General features: G+C 38.5%; 1 protein-coding gene across 14 annotated transcripts in view; it reads left to right on the top strand.

Moving 5' to 3' along the window:
- LOC126268165 (band 3 anion transport protein) overlaps positions 1 to 13,859 on the top strand; it is an 811,429-nt gene that overhangs the window by 635,380 nt on the left and 162,190 nt on the right. For all 14 annotated transcript variants that reach the window (XM_049973749.1, XM_049973744.1, XM_049973747.1 and 11 more), the window contains one exon: positions 9,325 to 9,502. In XM_049973749.1, the coding sequence (XP_049829706.1) occupies positions 9,325 to 9,502 (178 nt within the window). The remainder of the gene's footprint in view (positions 1 to 9,324; positions 9,503 to 13,859) is intronic.

The raw sequence follows: 13,859 nt of genomic DNA, 5'->3' as shown, positions 1-13,859 counted from the left end.
TACATACTGACATACTAGCTATATTCCTTGCTCAACACCATTACCATTCCAAGTGGCACAGACCAATGAAAATTTTGTACAATTCTTAAGCTCTGGCTTTATAAAAGCCATGCTTAATAAATACAGCAACACAGCAAAGCAAAATCAAATTACGAAAAGCATACTTAACTGTAACACTATCATCATATTTCTTACTGAAACTTAACTGCTCTGCCTGAGAGCTGCTCATACCTATTTCTTTATGCATTGAAAACAGTGAATTCTTGATAGCACTCAGCTTCCCCTCCTGAATTACTCTGCTTCCTGAATCTCTACATGTGTGTAATATTTGGTATGCTCATAGACAATGAGCAATACCTCTTGCTCATGACAACACTTATTACAAAACTACCACTCTTATTTGTATACTTGCAGAACACTGTCTGTGGTAACCCATCATATACTAAAATTGTGAGTATAGTGTAACTTCTGGCAAAAACCCATCGGCAAAAAACCCATCAGCACTTTATGATACATGCAGTCAAACAAAAACATAAAGAAAGAGACTGCACTCACCCCAACATGTATTGATGAAACTGCAACCCTGCAGTAGTCAGGTCATCTTTTTCATCCATGTCAGTTGTAGGTAGTGTTGATCCCTCTTCTGTCACCAACTGGAGTCGATGACCAGGTGTGAAGGATTCCACTGCTGACACCAACTGAAGTGGACACTTTCTTATACCAATTAGCACCATACAAATTCCTAGATCAATATAATTTCTTTGGTTTTAGAACTGCAAACTAATGTCTGGGAAATCTAAATCTTCTCTATACATCTTAACAAATGTTGGTTTTTGTGTTGTAAATAAATGCTATTAGTCCTGTATTATTATTTTTTTGTAATTTAACCTCTAAATATTTTCCATTTGTTAACTCTATACAAGTTTCACAACATCCGTTATGCAGCACTTTACTGGCTTCAGTGAAGACTGGCGATTTGTCTTATCATGCAAAAATAAAAAAAAAATTAAAAATGCTTTCCATTCTCTGTGTTGTAATTTAACATGCGGTCAGACAAACAGTACACTCTGGTTCAAAGAAAGCTATTTATTTTCATCCATTGGAGAGTTAAATAAATGGGGACAGAGTCACAAATTCTGTAGGAAATGAAAGAAATCAATAAGATATTTTGTGGAATGACAATTCCGTACCACTAATAAAAGCATGTTTTATAAGTAGACCGCAGATTTTAGGTAAAAACCTATTTTGTTTCTGAGTTCCTATTTGCATAAAAATTTGTACTTATGCTTTTCATGACTATTCACATTTAATAGCGTTAATTCTGTAGGACCTAAAAAAGCCTATTTTGATGTTAGTGCCTATTTTTGCCTATTTCGGCTTTAATATCCTAAAAAGTGCCTATTTCATCATATAAGACAGTGGCTCCAAGTTTTTCCACACTATACGACAAATGGAAAAAAATATTTTCTGCCCAGCGTGCAACAAGGTGGCTAGTTGATATGCGCTCATGCTTCGTATTTGCCTAACATTTCGGTCTTTTTTTATTTTTTTATATCGCTATCCCTGTTAATACCAAATAATCCTTAAGGTGTTTTATTATTCATATGTAAAAAATAGATCACGGATCTTTAGGTTAAAACCTATTTTTTTTCCTAAGCTCCAATTTGCATATAAGTTGGTACTTACGCGTTTCATGACTAACTAAACTGAATACCGTTAGTTCTATAGGACCTAAAATTACGTATTTCAACGTCGACGCCTAATTTTGCCTATTTCGCCATCAAAATCCTAAAAAGTACCTATTTCGTTAATCTGACAAAGAGTTCTTGTGTTTTCAAAGATTAGAAAAAGGAAGTAAACTTAGGGCTTTACGTCTCATCGAAGGCTAAGGTCGTTAGAGACTGTTTACAATTCCTTTGCTTGCCTTACTACCAACAGCACTTGGCACGTTTGAATGGTCATCCATCCAAGCACGTGCCGAGCGCGACAGTGCTTAACTTCGGGGAGCGAATGGGAACTTAACTTCGGTGAGCAAATGGGAACCGGTCAAATATTTGAGTACACATTAGAGTCAAACGTGGGAGTACTAAATGTTATATTTGAAAATATTTTGTTCGTAGGATTCTGGCCACCTGTGTGTTTTCCCAAAGAAACGGTTTCATAGGCCTTAAGCTGAGCATGGATTAAAAAATCCCAATGTTAATTGTAGACGCCCCCTATAGATAAATTACTGCCCTTTGTGCATTTTCTCGCTGCTGACTACAGGCAGTCCTATCAAACTACTGTTTTGTGAAAGGTATTTACGTGAATTTTCCGGTTCGGAAAATAATTTGCCAGTAGTGAGATGTTTTCATCTGAAGCACCGGCTGATTCCATTCACTTGTTCAGAAGGGGTGGCCATCTGTCAGGTGCCATATGTCCAGCAACGAGTATGTACTTCCCCTGCCGCTCCCATGCACCGCAGGAAAAAAAAAAAAAAAAAAAAAAAAAAAAAAAAAAAAAAAAAACGGGCAGGTCATCGTTCACTTTTACCCAGCGAAAACATCAGTACATTGTGTAGCGACCGACATGTTAAGTGTTACTGACATTCTAAGTGCAAAATAAATTCTAGTTTCTGTGTGAGGATACTGTGCCATGCCGAAAACAGCTAGTTCAAAGTCTACTCATATAAGGCAGTGGCTGCTATCCTTTAATAATATGAATTACTCTTTATATGCGATTCTAAACTGAATTTCCATTTTCTCTCGTATTAGGTTTAGAGTGTTAAGAAATCTCACTTAACTCAGCATGCAGATGGAATCGCACATACAGCTAATGTTGAACGAAAGTCAAAATTGAAGCAAACTCTTTTAACCAATAAATCTGGTGAATCCTCTGAAAAAAAAACTAATTCTGCAAGGATTTGTATCATGCACTTGTGGCAGCAAACATCCCCTTTTGGAACTAGAAAACCCTATTTTCAGAGGTTTTCTTGAGAAGTACTGCCATCAGTTTATTCCTGCAGAGTCAACTTTACGTAAGAATTATGTGGATTCATCTTACAATGCTGCATTGCATAGAATCTGAGAAGATGTTGGAGAATCTTGTATATGGATTTCTGTGGATGAAACTACTGACAGTCTTGGCCATTACGCTGCAAACCTGATCATTGGCAAGCTAGATCCAGATGCTCCATCCAGGGCTCATTTGATTTACTCAAAACAGCTTGCAAAAACTAACCAACAAACAATAGCACAGTTGTGAACAATGGGCTTAAGGTGCTATACCCAAATGGAGTGGATGAGAATAAGGTGCTTCTGCCTGTCATTGATGCTGCTGCATATATGATAGCAGCATTTCAACTATTAAAAGTATTCTACCCATTGATGTTGCACATAACTTGTGTAGTGCATGGGATCAATCGCACAGCAGAGCAAGTAAGGCTACAATTTCCTAAAGCAATATCTATGGTGAAATATTTTGTTAAGGCACCATCAAGAATACGGGCATTCAAAGTACAGCTTCCAGATGTCCCATTGCCGCCAGAGCCTGTTGTCACCCGCTGTGGCATGTGGCTGATAGCAGCAGAATACTATAGTATGCATCTCTCAGCTGTCCAGAAGGTGGTTGGAAATATACCGGAGGATGCTGCATCTGTAACTGCAGCAATGGAGTTACTTAAAGATTCTTCTTTAAAAAGGGATTTATCTTACATTAGGGCCCACTACACATTTATGGCAAGAATAATTTCACAATTAGAAGGCTCAGGGAGCCATATCTACGACAATATTTCTTTGCTTGAAGAAGTCAAAATGAAAATTAATGAAGCACCAGGTGAAGTAGGGGAAAAAGTACGGGCAAAAATGCAAACCGTTTTGCAGAAGAACACTGGCCTGAAGGAGTTGTGTGCAGCTGCCGACATACTTAGTGGAAAATCCAGCACTCCTGACTGCAGCATTCCTGTTCAAGATGTGCCGAAAATGAAGTACGCTCCTGTCACATTTGTTTATGTATTACATTCTTTTTCAGCGTATAAATTGATTCTGACTGACAAGCGCAACAGTTTTTCACTAGAAAACCTAGAAAAGATTTTGGTTATTTATTGAGAAGCCAACTATGCTCAGAATTTGTGAAACTACGAGTGTATTAATTAAAGCATTGCCACATCTTTTTTACGGAGATCTTTATCTTGCAGGAACTCAAAAATATTTGGAGTTATGTTCAACATTAATGTTGTAAATTGCTGTGCTCTGTACCGGTGTAAATATTCATTTGCCTTGTTTTAATGACTAATAAGATGTTCATACTATCAACACTGTGTATTTAAATTTATTTTTATTTTTTCTGCGTCATTTTTGTTAGAGCCTATTTTAGGTTTTATATAGCCTAAATGAACTACTGAAGGCGCCTATTTTAGGTGCCTAAAACACACTTTTTGACGACCTAAAAATCCATGGTCTATTTATAAGATTAGAGACAAGGGAAGGCATAAAAATAACTGTAGACCTGTTAGCCCCCTCTTCACAACACACAAAATATTCACTGAAATATGATGAACTGCATAGAAAAAGACCAATGGATTTAGATAAAGCAAAGGAAGAAGCAGGCTTGACAACTGGATGTAGCACACTGGACCATTTGCAAGTTTTGAATGAAATTTTAAAACAGAAAAAGGAATATAAGCTACTATTTCAACTGAGATTCATAGATTTTGAGATAACTTTTGACCCAATTTCAACAAAATATGCATTAACAGTCCTTGAGAAACAAGTCACTGATACACTGTAAGTTACTATACTGAAGAGTATCACATTAAACTGGATGGTAAAAACTTAAAGGGTGGTTTTTATTGAATTCCAAGATATAATAAGAGACTAAGAAGATGGTATACTGCAAGATGACGTTAGAAAACAGGCTGGGACAACATGGATACATATACTTTATGAGGTGCTATCCAAAATTTTCGGAACTGGTGCTTCCACCTGTTGAAAAACCTTACCTTTGGACTAATGTTCATCATCACCCTCAAAGTAGTTCCCATCCACACGTACATGCCGGTCCCAGCGCTTGTGCCACTTGCCAAACATTTTCTAGAAGTACTGTTCTTTGAGCGATGCTTCTTGAATCCTCTCTAGAGTGTTGAACTGATGGCCTTTCAATTTGAGTTTAAGTTTTGGGAATAGTGCGAAGTTGCAAGGTGCCAAATTTGGCAAGTACGGTGGGTGGGGTACAACAGCCATGTTGTTTTTTGTGAAAAAGGTCCTGGTGAGCAAGGACGTGTGACAGGGCGTGATGTCGTGATGCAGCAGCCAGTTCCCCTGACGCCAAATTTCGGGCCATTGTAACTGCACATTTTCACAGAGCAGTCACAAAATGTCACAGCAGTATGCAGAATTCACTGTTTGGTTGGGTGGGACAAATTCTTTGTGCACAATTCCCTTGGTATCAAAGAAAACGATGATCATGCTCTTAATTTTGCTCTTCACCTGGCTCGCTTTTTTGGGTCTTGGAGAGCCCGGGCTCTTCCACTGGGAAATTTGTTACTTTGTCTCTGGGTCATAACCATAAATCCAGCTCTCGTTGCCAATGATAACCTGTGACAAGAAGGTTGGATCATCAGATGTGGTTTGACGAAGGTCCGTGCACACTTCAACATGCTGTGCCTTCTGATCAGCAGTCAAGGTACATGGCACAAATTTTGTGGTGACACGATGCATGCCCAATTCATCAGTCAACATTCATTGACATGTCCCATAACCAATACTCATTTCATCCTCTTGAATGGTTCTACGTCAATCCACATGAGCCAACTGTTGAAATTTGGCAACAATGTTTGGCATTGTGCGGCTAATGGGCCTTCCAGTGTTAGCATCATCTTCGACCTCTGTACGGCCGGCCCTGAACTGAGCATGCCACTCAAGCACATGTGTATGGCTCATGCTCTCTCCCCCAAACACTTGTTGAATCATTGCAAGGGTCTCCGTAGCACTTTTCCTGAGACTTACACAGAAATTGATACAAACGCGCTGTTCTGTTCCCAGATCCATAATAAAATCACCACACACCAAACACAGAGTATTACAGAAATCACTGTGGACACGCAACATGTCCTGCCAGCTGAATGCCACTCCACACACTGACTCATCAGATGTGCAGCTCTCGCCACCTAGTGGTGCAAAGATCTACTACTCCTACTTTCCAGATGGCAGCACCAGTCCTGAAAATTTTGGATTCCACCTCAAATGTCATCAGTGGAAGGTTGGAAGAGGCTCGTATTCAGCTGTCACTAGCAAATGCCCAATGATAAGACATTGATGATATGATAATGATGGTCATTAAGATTTTAAACCTCCTTCTACTGTGGATTGGTAGCAATGCTGGAGCTCATACTCATCTGGCAAAGTGTATCACAGTAGATTATACAGTTAGTGTCATGGCGAATCTATATTATGGTTAAGTGCTTATTTGATATATCCTCACATTTATGTTTCCTGTGCTCATTGGCATTGTTCTGAGGAATGAACACTTGTGTTAGAACCAGAGAGCAGACTGAAAGATGGTAGGGTTGTTGTTGTTGTTATTGTTGTTGGCTGTGTTTAGTGATTGAATCCTAGTTTTATTCATCTAGGGTCTTGGATTCTTCTACATAACAAATCCTGCAGCCAGATTTGTAACTACGTTGCAGACATTTTAACAGATAGAATGAGTGATTAATAATGTTCTTCCAGTTGTTGTGCCAAGTTGCTGTTTCCATTTTATACACAATATTTTGATGACCGAGCCAGCCATGTTCCTCAGTTTTGCTGTTATATATACTCACTGCCTGTACTCCAACTAGAATGTACAAGTGACAGCAAAACTTACAGCTTCTCAAGACGGTGGCTGTATCTCTCATTGAAATATTGTGCATAAAATGAAAACAGAAACTCATCAGAGCTCCTGGAAGCATACTATTAATCAGTCATGCTGTGAAAACCTGAGACTGGGAGATGTTTTCACAAAAATGGAAGTAATTTTAGTGTGTCTATAGAAGTACAATAAGATCATTAATGTTCACACTACAGGGTGTTACAAAAAGATACAGCCAAACTTTCAGGAAACATTCCTCACACACAAATAAAGAAAATATGTTATGTGGACATGTGTCCGGAAACGCTTAATTTCCATGTTAGAGCTCATTTTAGTTTCTTCAGTATGTACTGTACTTCCTCGATTCACCACCATGGTTTCATATGGGATACTCTACCTGTGCTGCTAGAACATGTGTCTTTACAAGTACGACACAACATGTGGTTCATGCACGATGGAGCTCCTGCACATTTCAGTCGAAGTGTTTGTACACTTCTCAACAACAGATTCGGTGGCTGATGGATTGGTAGAGGCAGACCAATTCCATGGCTTCCACGCTCTCCTGACTTCAACCCTCTTGACTTTCATTTACGGGGGCATTTGAAAGCTCTTGTCTACGCAACCCCGCTACCAAATTTAGAGACTCTTTGTGCTCGTATTGTGGACGGTGATACAATACGCCATTCTCCAGGGCTGCATCAGCGCATCAGGGATTCCATGCGACGGAGGGTGGATGCATATATCCTCGCTAACGGAGGACATTTTGAACATTTCCTGTAACAAAGTGTTTGAAGTCACGGTTGTACGTTCTGTTGCTGTGTGTTTCCATTCCATGATTAATGTGAGTTGAAGAGAAGTAATAAAATGAGCTATAACATGGAAAGTAATCATTTCCGGACACATGTCCACATAACATATTTTCTTTCTTTGTGTGTGAGGAATGTTTCCTGAAAGTTTGGCCGTACCTTTTTGTAACACCCTGTATATTTCAGTTAATCAGCAGACTGCAAGAGTTGTAACTTCAGACATTTATTAGACAATGCAGTTATCTATGAAGGAATCTTGACAATTTATTTTTCAAATATTACCTAATTTTGCCAAGATGTCAGCCTGGTGCATGAAGCTTTGTTTGCAAAGAAACTGAAAAATGTATATTTGACAAAACATAAAAAATGATGAAGCCCTTGTCTACATATTTATAGTTTTATGACTGAGGTCACTCATATAACACAGATGTCTAGAAGTAACACTGGACTGATTGCACATAAAATAGAAAAATCACAGTATCAGTGAGGAAGTAAGCTATGGTAGATATGTCTCATTGCTGGGACATTTGGAATTCTGATTTAATATTGCTTGAGTGTGTGAAATTCATTTCAAGTGAGTCAAAAAGGGGGCAGTGACCATACACAAACAGAATTAGTGCAGGCTAATTTGAGTCACAAAACAGTGCCACAGAAATGATCAAACATCTGAACTGACAGACATTGAAGAAAGGTGTCTACAATCTCTCAACATGCTTCTTGGAAGGTTTCAATAAAATGTTTTCATGGTGCAGTTTAAAAAACTTTCTTCAATCTCCTCATTAAAGTAAAGCTCTTTTGGCATTATGAAGATAAGAACACACAAACAACAGCTCATGCACCAACATTAAGACGTGCTGTCATCCCACACTTTATCAGTGACAGGCAAGCCATTCAATCTTAACATATGATTATAAAAAAGTACCTTCTACACACAAACCTTTGACTTGCGGAGGGTAGATGCAAGTAACAAATGTGGGACAATAGCTGTCTTGATGTATGATGAAGTACAAGTGGAAGTCCCAAACAAACGATTGATGTGCTTTACACTGTTAACATGTAACCATCATTTAATATGAACATTGAAGCTATGTGTTAAACCTCATGCATAAGGAAATTACAATCATTTTGAAAATCATTTATTTCCTTTCAGAATTGTTGTGACTGTGCTGGAGAATAAATAACTTGCCAACCAATAATTTCAACAATAATGGCTGTCTTCAGTATGACTGCAATGTCTTTCTTTACTAAAAGGAGTTATAATCCTTTAAGAGACAAAAAATGGTGCAATTGTTTTTTTATAGTCTGCTTAATATATGTATAGCATTTGAATAGTGTCTTTAATGCGTAGTATAATACCAATGAGAATAGACCACTACACAAACCAAAAGAGATGCTGACCAATGGACATGTGTGTAGAAAACACACACACACACACACACACACACACACACACACACACACACACACACACACACACCTGCATGTCTGATGGTAAACAGCTCTTCTTTTTGATGGGTAACGTTCTGTCCTCATATATATATAACATTTTATCCTGGATATTTATGGATAGTTAAAACATATTTAATATAAGCCTGAATATGGAAGATCTGGGTTATAAATTGTCACTGTGACAGCAACTCCAAATTAATAAAACATTTTGTTGGTAAAGTTTTCTATTTGATACTTCTAGGTTTTTGTTCAATTGGATGAATTGTATGGAGAAGGAGAAGACAGGGAATGGAAAGAAACTGCCCGCTGGATCAAATATGAAGAAGATGTAGAAGAAGGGGCGGATCGTTGGGGTAGACCTCATGTTGCTTCATTAAGTTTTCATTCTCTTCTGAATCTCAGGAGATGCCTGGAAACAGGTGAGAGGACTGTGCCTGACTTAATATGTGAATTATTTATGATTTCAAAGAAAAACAATATGTTACAATCAGTTCTCCTGCTAAGGTAATTTTCAGTTACATAATAGCAAGTGATAATAAATAATTTTTTATTGTTTCTGTATACTTTAGGATTAAAGGAGACCACTCACTGAAAAGCAGAAGTGTTTAGTCATCAATAGGCACACAAAAAAGAAGGAAAACATGTTAGCATTTGGACTCCTCCTTTGTCAGGATACAGTGCACAAACACACCCACACACTCACTAACTTGCATACATCTGCATATGCCCCTACATGTTACCAGTGTTCTGTAAAAACTTTTCTATGACATTTTTAATGTTTCTCTGATGGGAGAGGAACAGTGAGTACCAAGGTAATCATTTCGTGAAACTCATATCCTTCCCTGTTTCACATGTGGTTGACATAATATGCAGGTATAAAGCCTATTGTTGTATGAGGCTTCTTGTGAGAAGTTCCTGAGCATCAGCACCAGCTTGTAGATAAGTTAACCAGAAAGCTCACTTCTGTCTGTTTTGTGCTCAAAAATCTCTGTCACTGTGTTGACATGCAGACTAGATTCCTTGTATACTGTGCACACAGTTCTGTCCTATGGTGTAATCTTCTGGAGCATTGTAGCTAAAGTGAAACAAGTGTTTATTCTAAAGAGGTGTGCAATAAGTATATTGTATAAAACTGAAAACCAAACATCATGATGAAGCTTCTTGATGGACCAAGGATTTTTGGTTAATAACAAAAGTGAATTTAGGATGAATTCAGCAATTCTCAACCACAGCACCAGAAGGAGAAATAATTGTTCCCTATGTAGGATTAAGAATGGAATTTTTATTCTGGTGCAAAACTCTATAACTGATTGCTAAATAAGGCAGAAAACTGAACATCATCAAATATTTAAAAACATCTACATCTAGGGGTTGCGAAGCAACTCAAATCGCTTGATACGGGCAAGTCTTCAGGTCCAGATTGTATACCGATTAGGTTCCTTTCAGATTACGCTGATACAATAGCTCCCTACTTAACAATCATATACAACCGCTCGCTCACTGATAGATCTGTACCTACAGATTGGAAAATTGCGCAGTCGCACCAGTGTTTAAGAAGGCTAGTAGGAGTAATCCATAGAACTACAGGCCTATATCATTGACGTTGGTTTGCAGTAGGGTTTTGGAGCATATACTGTATTCAAACATTATGAATCACCTCGAAGGGAATGATCTATTGATACGTAATCAGCGTGGTTTCAGAAAACATCGTTCTTGTGCAACGCAGTTAGCTCTTTATTTGCACGAAGTAATGGCCGCTATCGACAGGGGATCTCAAGTTGATTCCATATTTCTGGAAGGCTTTTGACACCGTTCCTCACAAGCGACTTCTAATCAAGCTGCGGGGCCTATGGGGTATCGTCTCAGTTGTGCTATTGGATTCGTGATTTCCTGTCAGGAAGGTCGCAGTTCGTAGTGATAGACGGCAAATCATCGCATAAAACTGAAGTGATATCAGGTGTTCCCCAGGAAAGCGTCCTGGGACCTCTGCTGTTGCTGATCTATATAAATGACCTGAGTGACAATCTGAGCAGTTCTCTTAGGTTGTTCGCAGATGATGCTGTAATTTACCGTCTAGTAAGGTCATCCGAAGACCAGTATCAGTTGCAAAGCGATTTAGAAAAGATTACTGTATGGTGTGGCAGGTGGCAGTTGACGCTAAATAACGAAAAGTGTGAGGTGATCCACATGAGTTCCAAAAGAAATCCGTTGGAATTCGATTACTCGATAAATAGTACAATTCTCAAGGCTGTCAATTCAATTAAGTACCTGGGTGTTAAAATTACGAAAAACTTCAGTTGGAAAGACCACATAGATAATATTGTGGGGAAGGCAAGCCAAAGGTTGCGTTTCATTTGCAGGACCCTTAGAAGATGCAACAAGTCCACTAAAGAGAGAGCTTACACTACACTCATTCGTCCTCTGTTAGAATATTGCAGCGCGGCGTGGGATCCTTAACAGGTGGGATTGACGGAGGACATCGAAAGGGTGCAAAAAAGGGCAGCTCGTTTTGTATTATCACGTAATAGGGGAGAGAGTGTGGCAGATATGATACGTGAGTTGGGATGGAAGTCATTAAAGCAAAGACGTTTTTCGTCGCGGCGAGATCTATTTACGAAATTTCAGTCACCAACTTTCTCTTCCGAATGCGAAAATATTTTGTTGAGCCCAACCTACATAGGTAGGAATGATCATCAAAATAAAAGAGAAATCAGAGCTCGAACAGAAAGGTTTTGGTGTTCGTTTTTCCCGCGCGCTGTTCGGGTGTGGAATGGTAGAAAGATAGTATGATTGTGGTTCGATGAACCCTCTGCCAAGCACTTAAATGTGAACTGCAGAGTAATCATGTAGATGTAGATGTATACTGTGCAAACCACTGTGAAGTGCATGGACAAGGGTATGTCCCATTGTATCAGTTATTAAGGTTTATTCTTGTTCCATTCACATCCTGAGCATGGAAAGAATGATTGTTTAAATTCCTCTTTGTGTGCAATAGTTAATCTAATATTGTCCACATGATCCCTATGGGATCAATATGTAAGGGATTGTAAAATATTCTAGAGCCATCATTTACGGCTGGTGCATGAAACTTTGCAAGCAGCCTTGTTCTGGTTAGTTTATGTCTGTCTTCAAGAATCTTCCAGCCGGGAATCGAACCTGGGCCTCTTTTTTTTTAATTGCATTAACGGAATGCAGAATATTCTTTCATTAGAATTTAAACAAAAATGAGAGAGAAGCAAAAGTAAAAATTAAGAGAGGAAATTAAACTTCTTCAGTGATGCACGTCTTATGCATTAGAATAGTTTTTTCCTACTATTCTTGTGCTGTGGCATGACTCCTGTTACTTTTTGGGAAAACATGCTTTTTCGGGGTTCTATTGAGGCCTTCACGGCTACCGTATCGGCCACGGGGCACATGAAGTCCCCACCATACTGCACCCTCAACAGCAATCTCCTACTTTGGCAGTATGTCTTGTTCCGTTGATTTCATATTATTTAGGTATTAACTGATGCCTTGTTTCTGAAACAAAATTTGCATCATATTCCAGAACTTCTGTTTATGGTCTTTTTTCCAGTATATTTTGAAGTATTAGTCTTTCATATATTCTTGATATTCTTGTAGATTGTCATTGACTTTGTCGTTGACAACATCATTGACAAAATTTCCGAATAGCCACAAGATGACATTGTTTTTTTGTGGTGGAAAGGAAACTTCTTCTGGGAAGAGTATATCGTGTAGTGTGATTTCTCTTCCATCGGTCTGTTTGAGAAAAGCAACTTGCAATACAATGTCATCCCAAATATTCTTGTATCCATTACAGATGAAGTGATGCTTTAAGGAGTCCAAATTGTGACATTTTTGGCACACATTGGTTGCAGGTAGTCCTATTGAATACAGTTTTACATTGGTGCTAATTATGTTGTTCACAACACTGTACCATGACACTTGCACTTCCGTAGTCAGTGTTTTGTTATTTATATTAGTCCATATTTTCCCCAGTTTTTGTTGGGATACTTCAGCTCCATTTTATTTAGGTTTTCGCGTGATTGTAACTTCTCTACTATATATTTACTTGTCCTCTTATTTTCGTCTGTTAAAATGCATGCCAAGTAGCTTAATTGTACATAAAAATCCTTAATACACTTTAGGTTGTAATTTATGTTGTGAACATCTACTGGCAGGTGCATGCTTTCTGGTTTAAGAAGGTCAAATACAGTGGCAGTTATGCTGTTCGGCTGTGTCTCTATAAGTTTTAGTGTTCTTTTAATGAAGAGGATAGTCTGTCAGCCCTAGGCCTGCATTTTGATGTAGTCGTTCCTACTGCTACGCTAAAAATATTGCCTTTTCATACATATTGACAGATTGTGCTCCTTATAGATTTTGCTATGTTTGGAGGTGTTGGTAAAATCTGAGTGACATACGCAGCTTTCGAAAGAACTGCACAGTTTATTAGTTTAATTCTTTGCTTGATATTTCAGTCTCTCGTTTCTTGCAGTATTAAGCTGCCTCTGATTTTCCCTAGCACCTGTTTCCAATTAGCAGCCGTTGTTCTTAATGGGCAACTGTAAAAAGTTATGCTCAAAGCAATGCAATGGTCCACCCTGTTTGCCCACCGTAGCTGCACATTGTCAAGGCCCTGTAAATTTAAAAAGGAACTTTTCATTTCATTTATCCTCACACCAGTTACCCTGCTATAAAGCAATAACTTGTCCATTAGCTGGGCACAGTCATCATCGCTCCTTACTAGAACTCCCACATCATCAGCGTATGCATTTG

This window comes from Schistocerca gregaria, chromosome 4 (assembly GCF_023897955.1).
Source record: "Schistocerca gregaria isolate iqSchGreg1 chromosome 4, iqSchGreg1.2, whole genome shotgun sequence".
NCBI lineage: Eukaryota > Metazoa > Arthropoda > Insecta > Orthoptera > Acrididae > Schistocerca > Schistocerca gregaria.
Note: the sequence above shows the minus strand (reverse complement) of the source record. Positions and strands in the feature narration are given on the sequence as shown.